Here is a 20,329-nt window from a genome sequence, read left to right as displayed (position 1 = left end):
GGGCTAAGTGCCTTACTCAAGGGCACACTAGTAGTGGTGTTCCAGGCGGGATTTGAACTCGCGACCTTCCGATCATCAGCCCACCTCACTAACCATTAGACTACCAAAAAAAAAAAAATATTGATAATTTTTTTCCCCCAGATATTACATTTCTGGCGGACGATATTTAATTGTGGCGGCCCGCCAAAAAAAAATCAATATATGTGAGACACTGGGTCTTAATTATGCCAGCTGTGGCAAAAAATTGCTTTATTAGCAATTCTTTACAGAGATATCAAACAATCTGATTTATTATGCATTGACTTTTATGAAAACAGTGATTTGGATATGCTTAGCTTTCACTTTAGCCGTAGCTTACTTTCAGATAAAGTTGTGTAACACTTTTGTCTCATATGTCTAGCAATGCACGGGCCAGCAACAAATACCTCTCCACAGCAGTCATGTTGAAAATACATCTCATTCTAGAAATGTCTCCTCACATCTTCCCACCAAACATTAGGCTTTTAATTCACTAATTTGACTCCTGCTAGTGCGTGCCTCTGTGATGAATTTGAAAATTATTGTTTCATTAAAAGGATATTAAGTCTTAAAGGACGCGTTTGTTTGGATCGCTCAAACTTAATTTTCACACTCGTCAAAATTAAGAGTTTCTGGCTCCTGACAAACGATGGAAGCTTACGCAGCCACGTTAATAAGGACTTTTGGAGAGGGGTAGATAATGCATGGCGAAATATATTCGGATGACATGAGACCATGGAGAGAAAGGATGAAAACACACAGATTGTTATGATATATATTGCTGGTAGCGGGTCAAAAAGCTAAAGTAAGAAAAGACAGATTTTAAATGCATTGACGGACATTACAGTAGTCATTAGCAACATATAGAAGATACCATCGTTTGGGACTGAACGTAAATTAAAGGGGCTTTATTCTGCTAGGTTCATATTAGTATTTCATGTTTAAGAAACATCCTATGGAAGCAACCTTTGCCTATTTACATGCACCAAAAGCTGTATACTACACTAGAGGAAAGGGAAGACCCCAAAAAGCACAACAGGGCCTCTTTAAAGTATACATATTTAATGATAATTGCGACTGTACGGTACATCATCTGCACTTTGTGTAACCAGCGTCCTTTATTTGAATGGGCTCAACTAATGAGAAACCATCCCCAGGGCAAAGCTGCCACTATATGTTCATGATGATCTCCCTTTTGCAGCCATTATGTATCCAGTGAGAATTCATCTGAGGATAATATATATGAAGTAACACGTGGAGAATATGAATTGAGTGTATTTTGCCTGTAACACTAATCCGCTGTGTCTTTGGGATCGGTGCACTTCCTCCAGACATCTGCTGTGTTGACTTGTCCACTGATCGTAGCAAAGTACTCCTGGTATTAGACGCTCATATGCCTCGGGGGCCCTGACCTATAAGTTAATGCCGTCTCCGCCAAAAACATGTCTGAGGCGGATGATTAAACAGTCCTGTCATTTTGAGGGATTTCACACATCAGCCAAGCAACCAACTGTGATCCTGCACCAGCTGGTTGGAAGTCAGCGCCTCCAAAAGAGCATGATGTGATATAAGCAGCGATGAATACTGAGCATTCACACCATGTGCTTCGTGGACCGAGAAATTAAAAAGCTGACGCAGTTTTTTTCCTCGAGCCTCCAACGTCTCTGTCTCAGTGTCTGCTTGTTTCTCTCTCGTTTTCAGGATGACCATCAACGCAGAATGCCAGCTGCAGCTCCATAATTTCCCGATGGACGAACACTCCTGTCCTCTCGTCTTCTCCAGCTGTGAGTATTGGCAAAAGCACAACACAAGCACACACTAATGCACAAATATGCATGCATGTACCACCTGCTAAAGTCAATCTATAGAACCGGACGTAGGGCAACGACCTGGATGCAAAGAAAGCTTCTACTTTGTGCTAGTTTTACGAGCTGTGAGGAGGTGGAAAGGGTTCGAAGGGGTTTATTTGTCAAATGCACAGAAGCTACAGCGTAGGTTTGGCCATAACATCTTAAACCTCATGCTCCTGCAACAAGACATACATAAAATAAAATAAAAAGACATAATGCAGTGCAGTAAACAAGGCAAATGTAATGCAACAAGAGTAGAGACTGAATTCTCCTGCCTGATGCCCAGAGAAAATCAAATGCTTACCCATTGTCATGTTCACAATTCCTCTACGAAGCAAGGAGTCGGAGCAGGCTATAAGGTTATGATGAAACAGATTTATTTCAGTTGTGATAAGGAATACAAAACATTTCCTTCCAGAGCCCCGGAATCTGGCAAAACACATTTCATTGACTTATTACAGAATCAAGGTGTCATATTATGATCGGTTGAGACTAGTCAGAAATAAACCGTGGTTTAGACTTTGGTTGTCTCTCGTTGGCGCACAGACTTAGACAAAAGTCTCACGGCAACACGATCTTCCAATCAGCATTCGGCCGGCGGGCGGGCGAAGCTCCTTCCCTCCTCTATTCGCTTTCCTCCGTCATTTGTTTTTGCTTAAGTTTCTACACAGATAGTGGACCCTTCATTATACTGGTTCCCAGTCATGCGTGGGCGTGAGCTCACTGTTTCTGTCGTCTTCCTACAGTGTGCACCTGACCTTGCTACAATAATATTGCAAGCTAAAACTTTCTCTAGGACTTTTCCCTTTGTTTCCTATCCAACCTATCAGAAATAGGGATGGGTGATTTTGTCTATTTATTCCAAAGTCATAGCAACATCTCAATGAGCACAATAAGCATATCATGTAATAATAAGAATCAGTCTTGTAATGGTATATACAAATAGACTCCACACCATCTCCAACAAGCAGGTATTTTATTGTGAAAGGGTCCCAATAAATGGACATCTTAATCGGGGATTAACTGCAGCTCTTATACGACCCATTGTAAAGCACCAGGAGGAGAGGAAGGAATGATTGTCTAGACGGGAGGAGGAAATAATAAGCGTGAATAATCATCTCCATCTCAGCTTCGGGCTCTAAGGCTATATAGTATCTCTCAGCTGGATAAAACAGGACAGAATGAAACACTTCCCACGGCGGTCCAGAGTCAATGTCTGCTCAGAAGTGACGCTTACGTTCCTGAATGAGGGTCAAAGTTGAAGATAAGGGAGAACTAGATGTACTGTAGGGCTGCTCGATTATGGGAAAAATCATAATCTCGATTATTTGGGTCAATAATTGATATCACGATTATTAAAAACGATTATCCATATACTTTGAAAACATCCATTTATTGAAAAAAAACTGTTGATTACCCTGAACTTTAAGTATAATTCAACTGAAAAACCATTACAAAAATACAAAAATAATAATAATAATCGTTTTGTTTCGATTATGTTGTTTTTATAATCGCTGCAAGCCATAATCGTAATTGCGATTAAAATACGATTAATTGAGCAGCCCTAGCTAGATGTAGATTTATAGTATCCATGTGGTTTCAATCGCATTTAGACACTCAAGAAACATGCACACTGCTTGATAGCGCGCGGAGGTCCGTTTACGCCGGTTGCTAAGCAACATCGTTATGGGGAAATGCAAGTCTGCGTCCAAATGGTTGGAAGATAAGGAGGAAGGACAATCAATACTGTATATAGTCAATGTGAGGTAAAGTGTGTCGCCAAGGTAACCGGTTAGAACTCCAAGTGGCGATGAGGTCTTAAAATGTATGGAAAGGGTCTTAAAAAAGTTCTTAAAAGGTTTGACATTTGACTTCAGGATTCCTGCAGATACCCTGTTATAAGGAATAAAGTTGGCACACAAAGGGTGGAAATGAGGATGCAACATAATCGAATACGGACGGTAATCAATAAAGGAACTATTGTAGTGAAAAACGAGATAAAAAAGGATATTTTCCAAGAGAAACAATCGACTAAAGTCGTTGAAGGACTGAGATATGGATTAGCAGGAGAGGACTCTTTAAAGTAGAGGCACTACATACTGATAAACTGTCTCTTTTCTGGGCTCCTATTTATTTTGGGCATTGATTCAAAGTAGTTGGCAGAGGTATACATGAACGAGGGAAGAGAAAGAGACCATTTTCTCTCTTAACACATCTTCACTTACTTTATTAAATCCATCTGAAATTGGCAGCATATGCGAGGAGACCCAAGCTGTGAAATGAAAAGGATATAAAAGTATTACTTAAACCCGAATGTGTTGGAAGCGTTGTCCGTTTTGTAAGTGTTTGAGAGCCAGAATCTGCAGCATGAGGACAACCAGTGAAATGAAAGCTTTCACCGTCCCATTAAGCAGAGCCTTATTAACTCACCCATCACCTAAAAAGCACATTTGATTTTCATGCAAGTGCTCGTTCTGCAGGATATGATTTCATTGGGGTAATAATCAATACCTAATGTGCCTACAGATGGCAGTATTTTTCCAAGGCTATTATTATTAAAGCCTCCTCTCATCGTCGAGGTGGCGTAATCAATCGACTTCTATCTGAGAATACTTGCAATTTGTTCTCCGTGTGATGAGAGCGTGTCACTGTGCTGCAGGTAGTGAAAGAGATATTGACTGCAAATGGGCTTCTATTATGTCTCTGCAGTAATAACCTTTGTTCCCGTGCAGATGGACTTTTCTTTTTGCTTCAACGGATGAGCAGCATAGCTTTGATAATTTCAATAACCCTGAATTAAAGCCATGAAGTTCTACATGTTGCTAATTGCTTAAAGAGGCCCAGGAGAGGACTCTTTAAAGTAGAGACACTACATACTGTTACACACCTGGGGCCGTATTCACAAAGGATCTTAGGGCTAAAAGTAGCTCCTAACTGGCGAATTTAGGAGAAACTCCTAAGCATAATGGGCGTGTCAGTCTTAAATTTAGGAGTCCTAATTTTATTCACTAAGAGCAATTCACAAAGTATTTTAGGCCTAAAAGTAGCACCTAAGTCTGGGAGAACTTAAAAGTCCTCGAGAGGACTCCTAACTCAGTAAGACCTATTCACAAAGAATCTGAAAATGGCTGAGAGACGAAATGTTTTGGAGACAATGGAAGACTGTGAATTGATCAAGAGATATAGGCTAAATCGTGAGGGTATCAAACTTGTTGTGGAATTAGTGCGGGATGCAATAACATCCCCGACTAACAGGAATAACCCGATTAGTCCGGAAATAAAATGTTTAGCAACACTACGATATTTAGCAACAGGGAAAATGCAACTTTGCAATGCCGACGATTTAGGAATATCGCAACCATCAGTCAGCCGTGCCATAAACCAAACCATCAACGCGCTCTCTAGACCACATATCATCCAACAGTTTATCCGGTTTCCTTTGGACAATCAACAACTACACAGGATCAAAGCCAACTTCATGGCAATTGCAGGTATGCCCGGTGTGGTCGGTGCTATTGACGGGACGCACATAAAAATAATTGCGCCATCAAAAGATGAGGACGTGTTCGTCAATAGAAAGAAAGTACATTCCATCAACACGCAGATTGTTTTCATTCATCATGATAGGGGGGCTTTAACGGAGGTATGGGCTGTTATTGAAAGTGTTTAAGTGCTGGAAATATGCTCATTGGATAATAGTTTGCAGGGTGCTTTTAATTGCCTCCTCGATTTAATGCAATTTACGTATTTTTATTGTTTGCTCTCTCTCTTTAACGTGCATATACAACGTCATTATCGTGGTCTGCACAAACTTGTCATCATGCGTGTATTCTGCTAACTGCAGTGTCCATAACTATTTGATAGGAATACATTTCTAGCCGAGGCTATTTCCTTGTTTTTCCTTGTTTTAGTGGGCTCGTTTGTGGGATGTTGCGGATGAGTTTCACCGAGACCGCCCACTCTGAACAACCAATCACCGTACTGACCGCTTCTAAACTCATGCACGAGAATCGACGTAATCCATAGCAACGGCGCGTCACTCTTAGTTCACTCTTAGTGATTTATCCTTAGTATGAGTAGGTCTCAGCGGCTTTGTGAATAACTTTTAAGAAAAAACTCCTACGTAAAATGTTTTAGCGCGAGTTAGGAGCACTCCTAGCAGTAAGATAAAAATGCTTTGTGAATACGGCCCCAGAACATCAGCAGGAGAGGACTCTTTAAAGAAGAGACACTACATACTGATACGGACCTGAACATCAGCAGGAGAGGACTCTTTAAAGTAGAGACACTACATACTGATATACACCTGAACATCAGCAGGAGAGGACTCTTTAAAGTAGAGACACTACATACTGATATACACCTGAACATCAGCAGGGGAGGACTCTTTAAAGTAGAGACACTACATACTGATATACACCTGAACATCATCAGGAGAGGACTCTTTAAAGTAGATACACAACATACTGATATACACCTGAACATCAGCAGGAGAGGACTCTTTAAAATAGAGACACAACATACTGATATACACATGAACATCAGCAGGAGAGGACTCTTTAAAATAGAGACACAACATACTGATATACACATGAACATCAGCAGGAGAGGACTCTTTAAAGTAGATACACAACATACTGATATACACCTGAACATCAGCAGGAGAGGACTCTTTAAAGTAGAGACTCTACATACTGATATACACCTGAACATCAGCAGGAGAGGACTCTTTAAAGTAGAGACTCTACATACTGATATACACCTGAACATCAGCAGGAGAGGATTCTTTAAAGTAGAGACACTACATACTGATATACACCTGAACATCAGCAGGAGAGGACTCTTTAAAGTAGAGACACTACATACTCATATACACCTGAACATCAGCAGGAGAGGACTCTTTAAAGTAGAGACACTACATACTAATATACACCTGAACATCAGCAGGAGAGGACTCTTTAAAGTAGAGACACTACATACTGATATACACCTGAACATCAGCAGGAGAGGACTCTTTAAAGTAGAGACAGTACATACTAATATACACCTGAACATCAGCAGGAGAGGACTCTTTAAAGTAGAGACACTACATACTGATATACACCTGAACATCAGCAGGAGAGGACTCTTTAAAGTAGAGACACTACATACTGATATACACCTGGACATCAGCAGGAGAGGACTCTTTAAAGTAGAGACACTACATACTGATATACACCTGAACATCAGCAGGAGAGGACTCTTTAAAGTAGAGACACTACATACTGATATACACCTGAACACCAGCAGGAGAGGACTCTTTAAAGTAGAGACACTACATACTGATATACACCTGAACATCAGCAGGAGAGGACTCTTTAAAGTAGAGACACTACATACTGATATACACCTGAGCATCAGCAGGAGAGGACTCTTTAAAGTAGAGACACTACATACTGATATACACCTGAACATCAGCAGGAGAGGACTCTTTAAAGTAGAGACACTACATACTGATATACACCTGAACATCAGCAGGAGAGGACTCTTTAAAGTAGAGACACTACATACTGATATACACCTGAACATCAGCAGGAGAGGACTCTTTAAAGTAGAGACACTACATACTGATATACACCTGAACATCAGCAGGAGAGGACTCTTTAAAGTAGAGACACTACATACTAATATACACCTGAACATCAGCAGGAGAGGACTCTTTAAAGTAGAGACACTACATACTGATATACACCTGAACATCAGCAGGAGAGGACTCTTTAAAGTAGAGACACTACATACTGATATACACCTGAACATCAGCAGGAGAGGACTCTTTAAAGTAGAGACACTACATACTGATATACACCTGAGCATCAGCAGGAGAGGACTCTTTAAAGTAGAGACACTACATACTGATATACACCTGAACATCAGCAGGAGAGGACTCTTTAAAGTAGAGACACTACATACTGATATACACCTGAACATCAGCAGGAGAGGACTCTTTAAAGTAGAGACACTACATACTGATATACACCTGAACATCAGCAGGAGAGGACTCTTTAAAGTAGAGACACTACATACTGATATACACCTGAACATCAGCAGGAGAGGACTCTTTAAAGTAGAGACACTACATACTAATATACACCTGAACATCAGCAGGAGAGGACTCTTTAAAGTAGAAACACTACATACTGATATGGACCTGAAAAGCAATGAAAATAGTTGTTAGTTTTGAAAGAAAGGCTTTTTGATAAGAAAGAACAAAGGCTTTCAGAACATCTGCTCCGTCTGTTTTCAAACGTCCAGATTGTTTAGCGTTGTATACATGAACACGTCTAATTTCTGAAGACGGCAACACGGACTTCTGCACATCTGAGTCAACCCTTTTGGAAAATGTGAAGCCGCTCTCCAGATTTTTTGATACGATTCTGATGTTCATGCGTTTATAAAGTTCTCAGGAAACATTTATCCGTGAATCGATTACAGCATAGCGATGTTTAACATGCCAAAGGAAAGCACATTAGCTAGTGTTTGAACAGGTCAGTGTGTTTTGCATTAATCTGTTGCCAGCCGACAAATGGCACGTCTCATGGCGGATGGAGAAGAAGGCAAGAGGGAGACGAGATGTCTTTTACGTCTGAAATGAAAGCTACAAATATAATCACTTTTCTTCACTCACACATTCAACATATTATCCTTTCTTAGCAGCTGTAACATCCTCTGCTCACCAACCATGCAAGATGTTATTGTATTTAAAGCTGTAACAATTAATCGGCAACTTATTTGCTAAGCAGTCATGAGAACTGTCAGAAAATATATATTTTTAGCATCCGAAAAATTTAGATTTCCTGCTTTTTTCCGTTTTATATTCAAATGTGTATATTATATGTGGGGTTTGGACTTAAAAAGCAGGACCTTTTCACAATTTTCTTATATTTTATAGGCCAAAACATCTAAAAAAATGTAAAATAATCATTACTTGCAGCCTTAAATATATTATGATATTTTGCCTAATGCCTAAAAGTCTTCCCGTTATGACTGCAACCAAATGTATTCATGGAGAAGTAACATAAGAAACATGACGAGTGCCTTGGTGACTTCCTCGTAACTCTAATATTTTTCCCTGACACCTTGCAACATGTTTTGATTTCATGTCTTTAAAGCTTAGTGTAAGACGTAAAGGAAAAGTTCCCTGACTGAAAAGCTTTAACTATGATTAGTAGGACCCATGCAGCTTTCCTCCCCACAGGCATAGCTGCAATCACTTCCTAAAGGCCCCCCTCTGAGCAGCAATAATAGCACGATATTTACATGTTCCCCGCACATCATATACCAGTAATGATATATCTGTCACAAAGTGCCGGCCCTGATTGACGCTTGGAGGGTAATTAGCTTTGTGCAAGAAAATGGTGGAGACAGTTCCAGCCCCTTTCTCTCAAATCAATCTGCTGACGGCTACGGTCATATATAAGAAATGTGTTTTAACATGAATTCAGCCATGCCATTTGTTCTTTGAGTCTAAAGATGTTGCTGTAATCTGTCAGCATGCTAGCTAGCATTTGCTTTGCCTGAACACAAGCTACAGCTGAGGCTAATGGGTTGACCGAATAACTTGACAAATGCACATTTTTACTAAGACTTTCCAGATAGATTTGATGTTTTTTAACACAACTGAAGCATCACTGTCTGCACAAAAGCATTCATGAAAGTCCGTAGAAGTTAGAATAAGGTTTCTTAATTGATCATTCCTGTTTGGATCGAAGTTGAAGAAGTGACCTATCGAAAGGCTTAACATCTTAAAATGTATGCTGGACTTTTTGCTTATTGTATATAGGGCTAAAATCATTTCAGTAGACATCTCGATGCTGTTGAGACAGATGAGTCATACTGTATATTTAAATATATAATCAGCACTTCTCAATCACTCCTGTTATCACTGCTGCCACAACGCTTTATTATGAATCGTCTCACAATGTTTCTTAAAAGTGGAAACATCAGGGGATTTTTCATTCTGAAAACCTCATCTAAAAATGGCTTTGTGTTGGGTGTGTAAATGCTTACAGTTTAAACCTATATTCCCAGAGCAGCTGACGTTAGAAACACAATGCAACTGACCTCCTACAGGTACATATGTTTGTTTCAAGAACAACTCAGCACTCGGTGGAAAAAAGTGCTTACAGCCTGCTGCTCCCTTCACTTTGTGATAAGCTATCTTTACTAAGCACACAAAGCCTGAACATCCAGATGTGCGTGCACACTGAGAGTAGATATGCAGATCTTCTGTTTTTCAGAGTCTGAGTTGAATCTGAATACTTTAGGAAACACATGTAACAGTATGATGGGCTGTTAAAAGTGTCCGAGGCTTCAAAGGGACATTTGAATATCTAAATAACCATAGCTTGTTGAAAAAGGGTGAAAAATGCTTTTTTAATAGACAAATATTTCCTAGGACTGTTATCTCTACAGTTTGTAATACATAATAATTATAATTAAAAGAAGAAATTGACAAAAATCAAGATAATATTTGATTAATTAATTTAAAAATACTAATAATAAAATGCTCAACAAATACATGATGAAACAGAACTGAAATAAACCCCAAAAAATGCAGATATTTGATTTGTTATGTGATTTTCCCGCAGACAAGCAACAAGGAGAAGCCGTATTTGAATCTGACTTGATTTCCCTCATAAGTGTTTTCCCTGGCAGAGAGCTCACTCATAACTGGAGTGTTTAGCAGTAATATGGAAATATCATCCTGCAGGAGAGACGGGGAGATATTACAGCAACAGAGGAGCGTAGTTTACAACTTGGAGGAAGAACATGTTGCTTCGGGGGGTTTTTACAGACGTGAAAACATTTGGTAGCTATTAGGAAACACTGGTAACATCATAACGCTGTTTGCAGTAAAGATAATTGCACAAACACACCGAGAGAAATATGACTGCAATCATGTTTGCCATCAATTATTAAAGAAATAAAGCGCTCTCCTGCATGATGGTGATTGCTCTTCGATGGCTATCCCCTAAATGAGACTATTTACATAATTAGTGTGGTTTGCAGCGCAGGGCACAACGAGGCTCGCTCATTATCGCCGTCACTCATGTGTTCAAGTGAAATTGCTTCAACTTGTCAAATGAGCTCATTTTTTATTTATTTTTATCTGTTGTTTGTTTACATCGATTTTTTAGCGCTCGTGTTTATACCCAGCAATCATCTGCATGTGATGATCTCTTGCTTTAATGCTAAACATATCAGAGGTGAGAGTCAGAGAGACACGAGGAGAGCTGGAGCTTTGATGGCAAACACCGACTGGTTTATTTGGAGCTTCGGCCGGAGAATTCACAAAACAAGCCCAAGAGCCAGAGGTTCTGACTTCACGGGAGAGTTGCCACGTCAATTCTGAAGAACTCTAACCCAGACCCGTGTATTTAGCTAGTTCAGAGAGACTAATCAACACTGTGCATAACAAGACAGAATCATAACAGCTCTATCAGCTGACGCCAACAGGCAGGAACAGGGAGACACAACACTGAGAGCACAGCAGCCAAGGTGCTGGACAGTATGAACTGATAAACTGGGTCACAGTTATAGGCCTTGGAACATACTTCCCCAACAAAAGGCTCCAGCTTTAAAGAGGACATATTCAGCTTTTTGGGTTTTCCTGTTGTTTAGGTTTTAGTGCATGTAAAGGGTCTGCAAAGGCTACAATCACTGTGTTGCTTCTATTGGCTCTCGCTCTAACACATTGTACGTGATAGGCTAAGGGGCGGGACATCTCTAAGCGGTTGACTAATCACAACAGAGCCGCCCAGCTAACCAATCAGAGCAGACTGGGCTCTGGTTTCAGACAGAGGGTGAAAAGAGGTGCTGCAGCACAGGCAGTATGAGAACAAGAAAGACAGTGGCACTACAAACTAATATGAAGCTGAACATGAGTACGATAAGTTCTCTTTAAAGCATTTCCACAGGTCATTGTCCCCATAATCAGCTCCTCCATGGAAAAGCACTGAAGTGGCCTAACTCAGAAATATATAAGAGATGCGCACTCTATAATCTTACATCACTCAATGACCTTTAAGAGCCAATTACATGTACTTTTCCTGCATACTTTTCTCTATGAATGACATCTCGCAATAAATCCTCCCCTGGTTTTACCATATTGTGATTTAGAGGCATCCTTTAGGCCAGTTGGGCGGAAACAGGTGAAGTACGTCACTGAAATTAACAATTCTTACACGGAGTAATCCATTGAATTACATGTTAGAGTGGATATGTGTTCACTACTGCAGATTTAAGTGAAGGGTAATTGCTCACTTGGTCTGCAGTCCACTGAAACCTCGCTGTATAAATTAGTTTAAATCAGGTATATATCATTTATACAATGAAATCTGCATCGCTGCATTAAACTTTACTTTATTCGTGGCCTTAAACTTTTATCTCTTTGAACTTTCTTTCGCCTAATCTGTTTTTTTTTTTACAGACGGCTACCCACGAGACGAGATTATTTACAAGTGGAGTCGCAACTCGGTGGAAACTTCGGACCAGAAATACTGGAGGCTGTACCAGTTTGATTTCATGGGGCTCAGAAACTCCACGGATGTTCTCACGACAACAGCAGGTAAGAACAATGGAAATGAAACGTAACTACCTCTGTATCTTCGCCCAGGTTAACATGAGGCCATAAATGTAATCATAAAACTACAAGCTCATAAGCATTCCCCTCGGGTGTGAGGGCGAATAGGTTTCTCCACTGACATTAATCACCCAGATTAAAGATTAAAAAGGAAGTTTAATTATTCACCCATTTTGTTCCTCTCGTCCCTTGCTCTCAGCGCCGTTATTAGCCCTTCCATGATTTCATTTACGCGTGTTTGGGAGGCACGGAGACATATTGCTGGTGCCCGTAATTATACCCACAACTGGCCCGGGGTGGACGCGCTCTTAATCCATTTGTAATGCTTTCCCGTGACGTGTTTTAACGGCTTAATAAGCGGAACATTATGAATGAGGGAGGTGGAGAAAGGGCTGAGTTGTTAACCCCACTTAACCTTGTGTGTGAGCTGCGGATATTCCCCCTTAGTTTGTGCCATGCAGGCTTTTGTCTTTGCTGCATAATGTGACCTATTTCTGCTTTCTAAGAACCTCCATTCATGAATAATCTGGGAACAGGCGTACTTGGTGTGATTAGGGAAGCGATAACAAGGAGTGGCATCAAATTATTTAATGAGCTCACTGGAAATTAGTCGAACAGCTTCATTTTGTGAGATGTTAAAGGGCGGGGGTGATTGTCCCGGTACTCAAAATCGTTTTTTACTCTCAAATCATGTAAGCATAGTGTTTATATCTAGAGAGCATTTATGATCACACACGACGAGCATCTTGAGACACATTGATGGCCGTATAGATGTTTTCTGGACTCCTGCTGCTCACAACAAATCCCGGTTAATTTTCTACCGAGATGCTCGAAAGCAACTTCCACATGGGCCTCATGCTGTTTGAGAAAATTATTTTCTAGTTTGTTTCCTGGTATCATTCCCCCGTTTCTAAGTGCAGGAGCTCCATCTCCACACGCCTGATGATTAGATCCCCAGCTAAAAATACCTATCATTAATTTACATCATGACAAAGTCTGAAAGTGCTGCTTCCTCTCGTGTTTCCCTCCCTCTCCGTGACTCCTCACTCTCCAGCCTTATCCCTCATAAGCACATGAGGACGGGCTGTTTTAATGAGGACAGAGTGGACCATCGGGGACCCAGAGCCACCAATGATCCGTTGTTATCAATTCAGTCCTCTTCAAAAGGCCCGATGAGACATTGCTTTGTTCTGCCATCCCCCCATCGAGAGTTCCCCGAAAGCCTCCATTGTGTCATTTCTCTCTGCGGTTACATTGCAGATGATGTTCTTCCCTTTTCTGTCTTCATACCACTGGAAGCAGAATGTAGAATCGTCAAATTGCTGACAATGCAATGTGGTGCATATTGTATTTGATGTTTCTTCTCGTGTATGAGATCCTTCATGCATCATGTCACTGTGCTCGCTAACCTGCAGCTCTGGACAAGACATGTTTTGAGGTCACTTTCAAAAAGACAGGATGTCCAATCGTAGCTTTTCAAAGCTCAACAGGTCTGTCTTGCTTTGTGTTGTGCATACGAGATGCCTAAACGTCCCTAATGTAATGCTTTTATCTGCGAGTGCATAATGGTTGCACTCGCAGATAAAAGCATTACGGTACATTAGTTACAATCACATGTTCGGCCAACAGCTTTGTATAAAAAACTATTACAGATTCAATTGTAATGCTACTAAAGAGAGCTATCGATTTGTAAACAGACTGGATTATCTCAAACTAACCAACTGCACAGTTGAGTAATAAAGTAAAAGGAAAGATTGTAGATTGTCGAAACAAGGGGGAAAAACATTGTTATAAGAATAATATATTGCGAGAGTGAACTGGAAACATCACAAAGACACGTTTAATCACCTCCTGGAGATAACCTTAATTAGCTGCAGCAGATAATATCATTAAAAACGTTCCTTTAATTAGACAGATAGGTACAGATGATAAAAACTGGTCATTTCAGATTATAAAATCACCAGCTGTCCGCTAAATAATATGAAAAGGAACAGAATCAAGGAGGCACGAATGTAATGTTTTTTAAGGGGTTTAGTAAGTCAGTCTGTGGAGACATGAGCTGCTAAAAATATATACCACTGTGCAAATCATACATTTTATTTATTTTTGCCAGATGGAAGCCTTTCCCACACGTTATGCGCAGAAAGTCTGGAGATAATTTCAGCTTTTGCAGTTTCTTGTGTTTACACTATGTCACATAAATGGTGTCATTTCCCCAATTTTCTTTAAGGAAAACATGCCTCTCAAAGCTTTCAGACGGTTGTGATGTTCCGGAAAGTAATGCACTCGAAACATGCTGCTTTCCTGAATGTCAGTGTCATAAAAAACCAGCAACAACATTTCAGCTGAGTTTCTTGAGCTTGAGTATTCCCAACAATGTCCCTCCCAGCTTCCACACAGAAAGAAGATGGGAGCCTGCTGCCTGACGAGTGCAGAGCACGGTCATAAGTATTCTCCAGGGGTTGTTACTGTCCTAACAGAAGGTAAACAGAGGGCTTGTTTGCCACGATGCACGGATACAGATAGTCCATCTGGGAGGGCACATTGTGTCGCCTCCATTAATGCAAGCTAAACAATGTTACCCTGCTACATTAGTGAGATTAAAGGAGCAAAATGACACTTATCTCTGAGCATTAAACTGTCAAATTAGACTTTCTGTGAACTGTGTCAACCTCGGGCTGCTGTTGTTGTTCCAGGAGGAGCTATGCAATGAGTGGTTGTTTTATTCACCCGGTGATTGGTATCTGAAATTGCTTTTTTAAATATATCCAGCCTTATGATGCGAGCTTGCTTCGGATAGCTTTAAGATAACTCTTTCTTCGACATGAAGGGGTTCATAAAATAAAACACATAGTGACACATAGTGCTTCCTGTTGTGATGAAGATGTCCTTTGTTGTAACATTAACCAGGTAGCTTTCATTAGTCTTTTTGAAATACAGGCGACTAATTCCTTTTATTACAATGTCTGACTACATGCATCCTTCATTAACGAGCTTTTGGTCTTTTCAACCTCTTAAGCCCCGAGCCTGTTTTTCAGGTTTCAGGCTCGAAAATGACATTCCCAGAACAAATGACCATATCTTCCCTTCTAAAAGGGTTAAATCAATCATCTTTTTTCTCAAAGTAATGATAAACCTGTGAGTTGAATGTAGAAAAGTCAGAATCAATATAGTTGTTTTTTATTTTAAAGAAAATTAAGATTGAACATGGTAAAAAACTGTAAATTATAGTGTCCGTCCCAAAGATATTTTGTACTTGTAGTGAAAACTAACATTGGATGATGGGTTAGGAGACTAAAAGCTTTAGGAATCCAAAGTACAACACATAATAAGTACCCTGTATCAAGATTGATGCAAAACAAGTGATATTTGACCTTTTTAGACAGATTTAGCAAAAAAAACTCTTCTGGGGCCATTTGGGTGGATTTTCCATATCTCTGGCCCCCCTTGTTCGATTTTGACATGTGACATCTCTTTCTGACCTAGAGCCAATGGAATCGAAGGGAAATCGTCCCTCACACACTCATGTTAAAAAAAAAACGTGGCGTCCTTGCACATTCAATCTTGCTACAGAGCGTAGGAATGGCCTGCTCTGATATTTTAAAACGGAATTGCAGTTTTATTGCTTATGGATTATCAGAACATTTCAAAGGGGACACAGACACATTGGATATTAACCTATGGATTAACTACAGTATCGTTTTCATGCCATTGAAGACCAATTTTGACAAAACCAAGGTAATACATGTTAGCGTTTTAGGCTACCTAGCGCCACATGTTTTGATGTACGAACTTCGCGAGTTTGTATCTTTCAGTGTTGAGGTGGGCACCGTTAGATTCGGTGTCTTTACGATCATAAACGATGTGCAGATAGGATAAGTAATAAGGGAGCTAGGAGTGATTTTCGGTGCAGTAATAGGTTAGCATTTTTCGCTCGGGGCTAATTCAGAGGCTCACTGTTAGCATTGTCTGTTTTTTTGGAAAATGAAAAAGATCAGTTAAATGAGTTTTTTCCCGTTATATGGATATCAAATATTCATAGTTTATTCAATATTAAGGTTCCTTAGACGTTGTTTCCTGCAAATGATGCGATTTCGGCCCCGGAACCGGGTCCGTGGGGCTTAATTAAACCATGGGGTTTTCACAGCATTTACTTGGGAATAAATGTGGATTAAATGGACTTTAAATATGATCCACATTCCCCACTTTCACATCTTTTTGTTTCCCTGTATGCTTTAACAAAATTCTTCAAAATAAGACTTTTAAATGTAAGACGGGTGGTTTTAATGTATGGGAAAAGTGAGGTAATGTGCGATAACGTTTACATGCCTTTGCCAGAGATAATCACTCTCTATGCACCTGCTGATTAAAATCATTATTTCACTTCTGTGCAGCGTGAGGTTGGATCCAGAGGACAAAAGGCATTCCTCTACAGATGTTTTATTCAATCCGACATCCTTTTCACGGGGAAAGTGCTTCTGAGAGGCAGCAGCTTATCAAACGGCATTCTTCAGTAATGTTTAAAGTCTGATGCAAAGAACTTTGTGAAGGTCACAGAAGCCGAGCAGTGTAGCTCAAAGTCTGTCAGTAACAAGCGTTGTGCTGTAGCCGGACTCTGTCACCTCGTTAGTCCTCCTCTCTCTCGCTGTGGCGTCTCTCAAGATCCAGAGAGAAGTCTTCCTCTGTTTTCTGAGCTTCATTCAAGTCTCCTTTTCTTCTCTTCGTGCCATCTGTACATCTGAATCACCCATCTTTCTTTTTCAAGCTTTCCTGTCTCCTTCTGTCCTTGACTGTTCCCCCTCCTGATGATCTAACTCAGGGGTGTCAAACTCAAGGCCCGGGGGCCAAATCCGGCCCGCGACTTCATTTTATGTGGCCCCTCAAGATCTTGCAAAGAATATAACATGTATATTATACGGTTATGCCACTTTACAGAAGCAGGTTGCCCATAAACTACATGTCCCACAATGCATCTCGTTTTTGACATGCACACTGTAGAGACTTGCAACTATTTGCCCTGGACTTCCGCTTTCAGACGTAGTTAATTACATAGGAAACCAATTCAGAGGTAATAATGTAATTTAATACATTATTTTATATATATATTATATATTTATATATTTATATTTATATAGTTACAACCGGCCCTTTGAGTGCAACCTTTATGCGAATGTGGCCCGCGATGAAATTGAGTTTGACCTCCCTGATCTAACTTGAAGCAGTTATAGCCATTATTCCAAATGATAAGAAACAGAAATTAACACTTTTTGATTAAAAAAAACGACATCTTTGAAAACTTTAAGTGAAGTTGATCTGCTCTTCCCTGCACGGACCGTCTAAATTAAAGTTACTGAAGATCTTAAGTCACTTCTGACGATCTCATTAGACGAATATCTCTCTCAGTTTAACTCCATTGACACAAAATGCTCATTTGTCGTTCCCCGGAGGTCATTCCTCGGCTCCTGGTTGTGTTGTCAGCACTTTATGTTAAATCTGTATCTTCCAACTTAACACACAGATCTGTCTTCTTACAAAAACAGTATCCTGCTGACGTGTGCATCCTCCATACACTGCTCTGTTGTCACAATGTTGCAGTAAAATGTGGTCCCGCTCTCCGTTTTGATGAGAAAGTTAAGAGCGCAGCATGATGCAGCCTCCAGCTAAATATCAGGCCTTTTTAATTACCCATAAGCCATCGTGCTGCTTCATCGCTCCTCAGAGGTATTCAATAACATTCAAAGAGGTCAAGTTACTCAAATGTACTCGGAGCAGAGGTCAGATTCATATGTTTCATTAAATCCTATTCTAACAATAACATGCTATTCCTTATGAGTATATTAACGATGTATTCATTAACATTTAATTACACTTCTTTGGAAAACAGATAGCTACCTTAACCCTAAGTTACAATGTAGAGTTGGTATGTGCGGCTCTCTTTAGTTCATACATCTGCTTATTATATCACTTACAGTAGGGTGGTATGTTATTAGATTAGATTAGACATACTTTATTGATCCCACATTGGTGAATAGTTTTCTTAGGGTTAAATCAATTTAGTGAAAATTAAGACTATTAAAAAGTATTAAATTGCATTTTCCAAGGTGTTACATTTTGTAGCTTGTTTTCAATAAGTACCGTAATTTCCGGACTATAAGGCGCACCTGAATATAAGCCGCAGCAGCTAAATTGAATGATGTGTACATATATAAGCCGCACTGGACTATAAGCCGCAGGTGTTTTAATGTTTCATTACCATATGTAAGGGTTCGTGCACAGAGGGGATTGTCGGGAAAGAGATGGCTGTTTGAGGAAGCTCCCATTTATTAACATTTCAACAAACAAGTTGCATATTAGCATAACGTATTCAAGTGTTAGCATTTAGTGCAATAGTAGCTACAGAACATGTGCTGTGTAAACTGTACTGTATCACATAGCGTTTCAGACACACACACTTTTCAACTTTCAAACTTAAACGGTGCGCTCCCAGCGCACGTACCGGCAGTGATCTACAGCAGTGGTTTTCAACCAGTGGTACGGGGACAAACTGTCTCGCTCTCGTAATGTCTGTCTGTCTTGCTCTCGTTCTGTCTCTCGTACCACTCTCGGTTCCACTTTTACTTTTGCGCGCTACCTGTCTCACTCTTTTCCGGCCTCCAGCTTTTCCTGCTGGAACCCGCCGCCTAAAGGTGGGGGGCGCGGACCGGCCATAGAGCCCATAGAGTTAAAGGTGGTGGACTGTAACCTGAAAAATCCATAGATTTAGGAGGTCCCCTAGTTAGCTGTAAAAATCCATAGATTAGCCGCACCGTTATATAAGCCGCAGGGTCGAAAAATGGGGAAAAAGGCGCGGCTTATAGTCCGAAAATTACGTTATATAAATTGTCCAGAGAGGTTGTATTCTACAGTGTGCCTGAATGTAATCATTGCGTAGGTGTGTAGTGTGATTCTGTGTACTTTATTTATGGCATCCCGTTGGGTTTGACGTCATCTGAACAGAACATCGCACGTTCACTGCTTGATAGCGCGGAGGTCCGTTTACGCCGGTTGTTAAACAACATCGTTATGGGGAAATGCAAGTCTGCGTCCAAATGTTTGGAAGATAAGGAGGAAAGACAATCAATACTGTATATAGTCAATGTGAGGTTAAAGTGTGTCGCCAAGGTAACCGGTTAGAACTCGAAGTGGCGATGAGGTCTTAAAATGTTTGGAAAGGGTCTTAAAAAAGGTCTTACATCTGACTTCAGGATTCCTGCTGATTATACACTGTGCAAGTTGCAGTTTTAATACATGTAAATGTCTAATTGAAATGTAATGAGTCTATGCATATCACTCTAGATGGTTTTGTTAATAGTTGTAATTTTAGTTGGAGCTGTAATTGATATCTTCATTGACGTTTTATTTCAATAATTGTTCTACTAAAGATCACATTTGGCCTGTAAATGATACCCTTTTATTAAAGTGTTTTGATTTCCCCGTCACCAGATGTTGCCTGTAATATGTCCACGGCTCACTGTCACGGTTAACACCCTACAGTAAGTATTATGGGGTTATTTAAAGCTTTGAATTGGTGCTTAGTTTCTGGAGGGGGTTCCAGTTACTGCAGGTTGGCCTTATTTAATATAATCGTTCAGCGGGTCATAAAAATGAGTTTTAATTAAAAGTGAGGGTGTGATCAATAATGGTGCTTTTAATGCTCTTCTTCTACTACAGGCTGGTTTGATATAGGACAGGGAGGAAGTTAGTATCTCCACTTGATGTTGTTTTGAATTAGTTACCTCATGTAAGGCATTGTGTGTCAATAGAAGAACAACAAGAGACATGTAGAGTCCGAATCGAGCTT

General features: G+C 40.2%; 1 protein-coding gene across 1 annotated transcript in view; it reads left to right on the top strand.

Moving 5' to 3' along the window:
• LOC307033992 (gamma-aminobutyric acid receptor subunit gamma-3-like) overlaps window positions 1-20,329 on the top strand; it is a 111,331-nt gene that overhangs the window by 70,963 nt on the left and 20,039 nt on the right. Inside the window, 2 exon segments of the mRNA XM_079672653.1 lie at window positions 1,720-1,802; window positions 12,337-12,474. Coding sequence (XP_079528779.1) covers window positions 1,720-1,802; window positions 12,337-12,474 — 221 coding nt within the window.

The sequence above is a fragment of the Notothenia rossii genome, assembly GCF_949606895.1.
Source record: "Notothenia rossii genome assembly, chromosome: 3".
NCBI classification, from domain to species: domain Eukaryota; kingdom Metazoa; phylum Chordata; class Actinopteri; order Perciformes; family Nototheniidae; genus Notothenia; species Notothenia rossii.
This window is presented reverse-complemented; position numbering and strand designations above follow the sequence as displayed.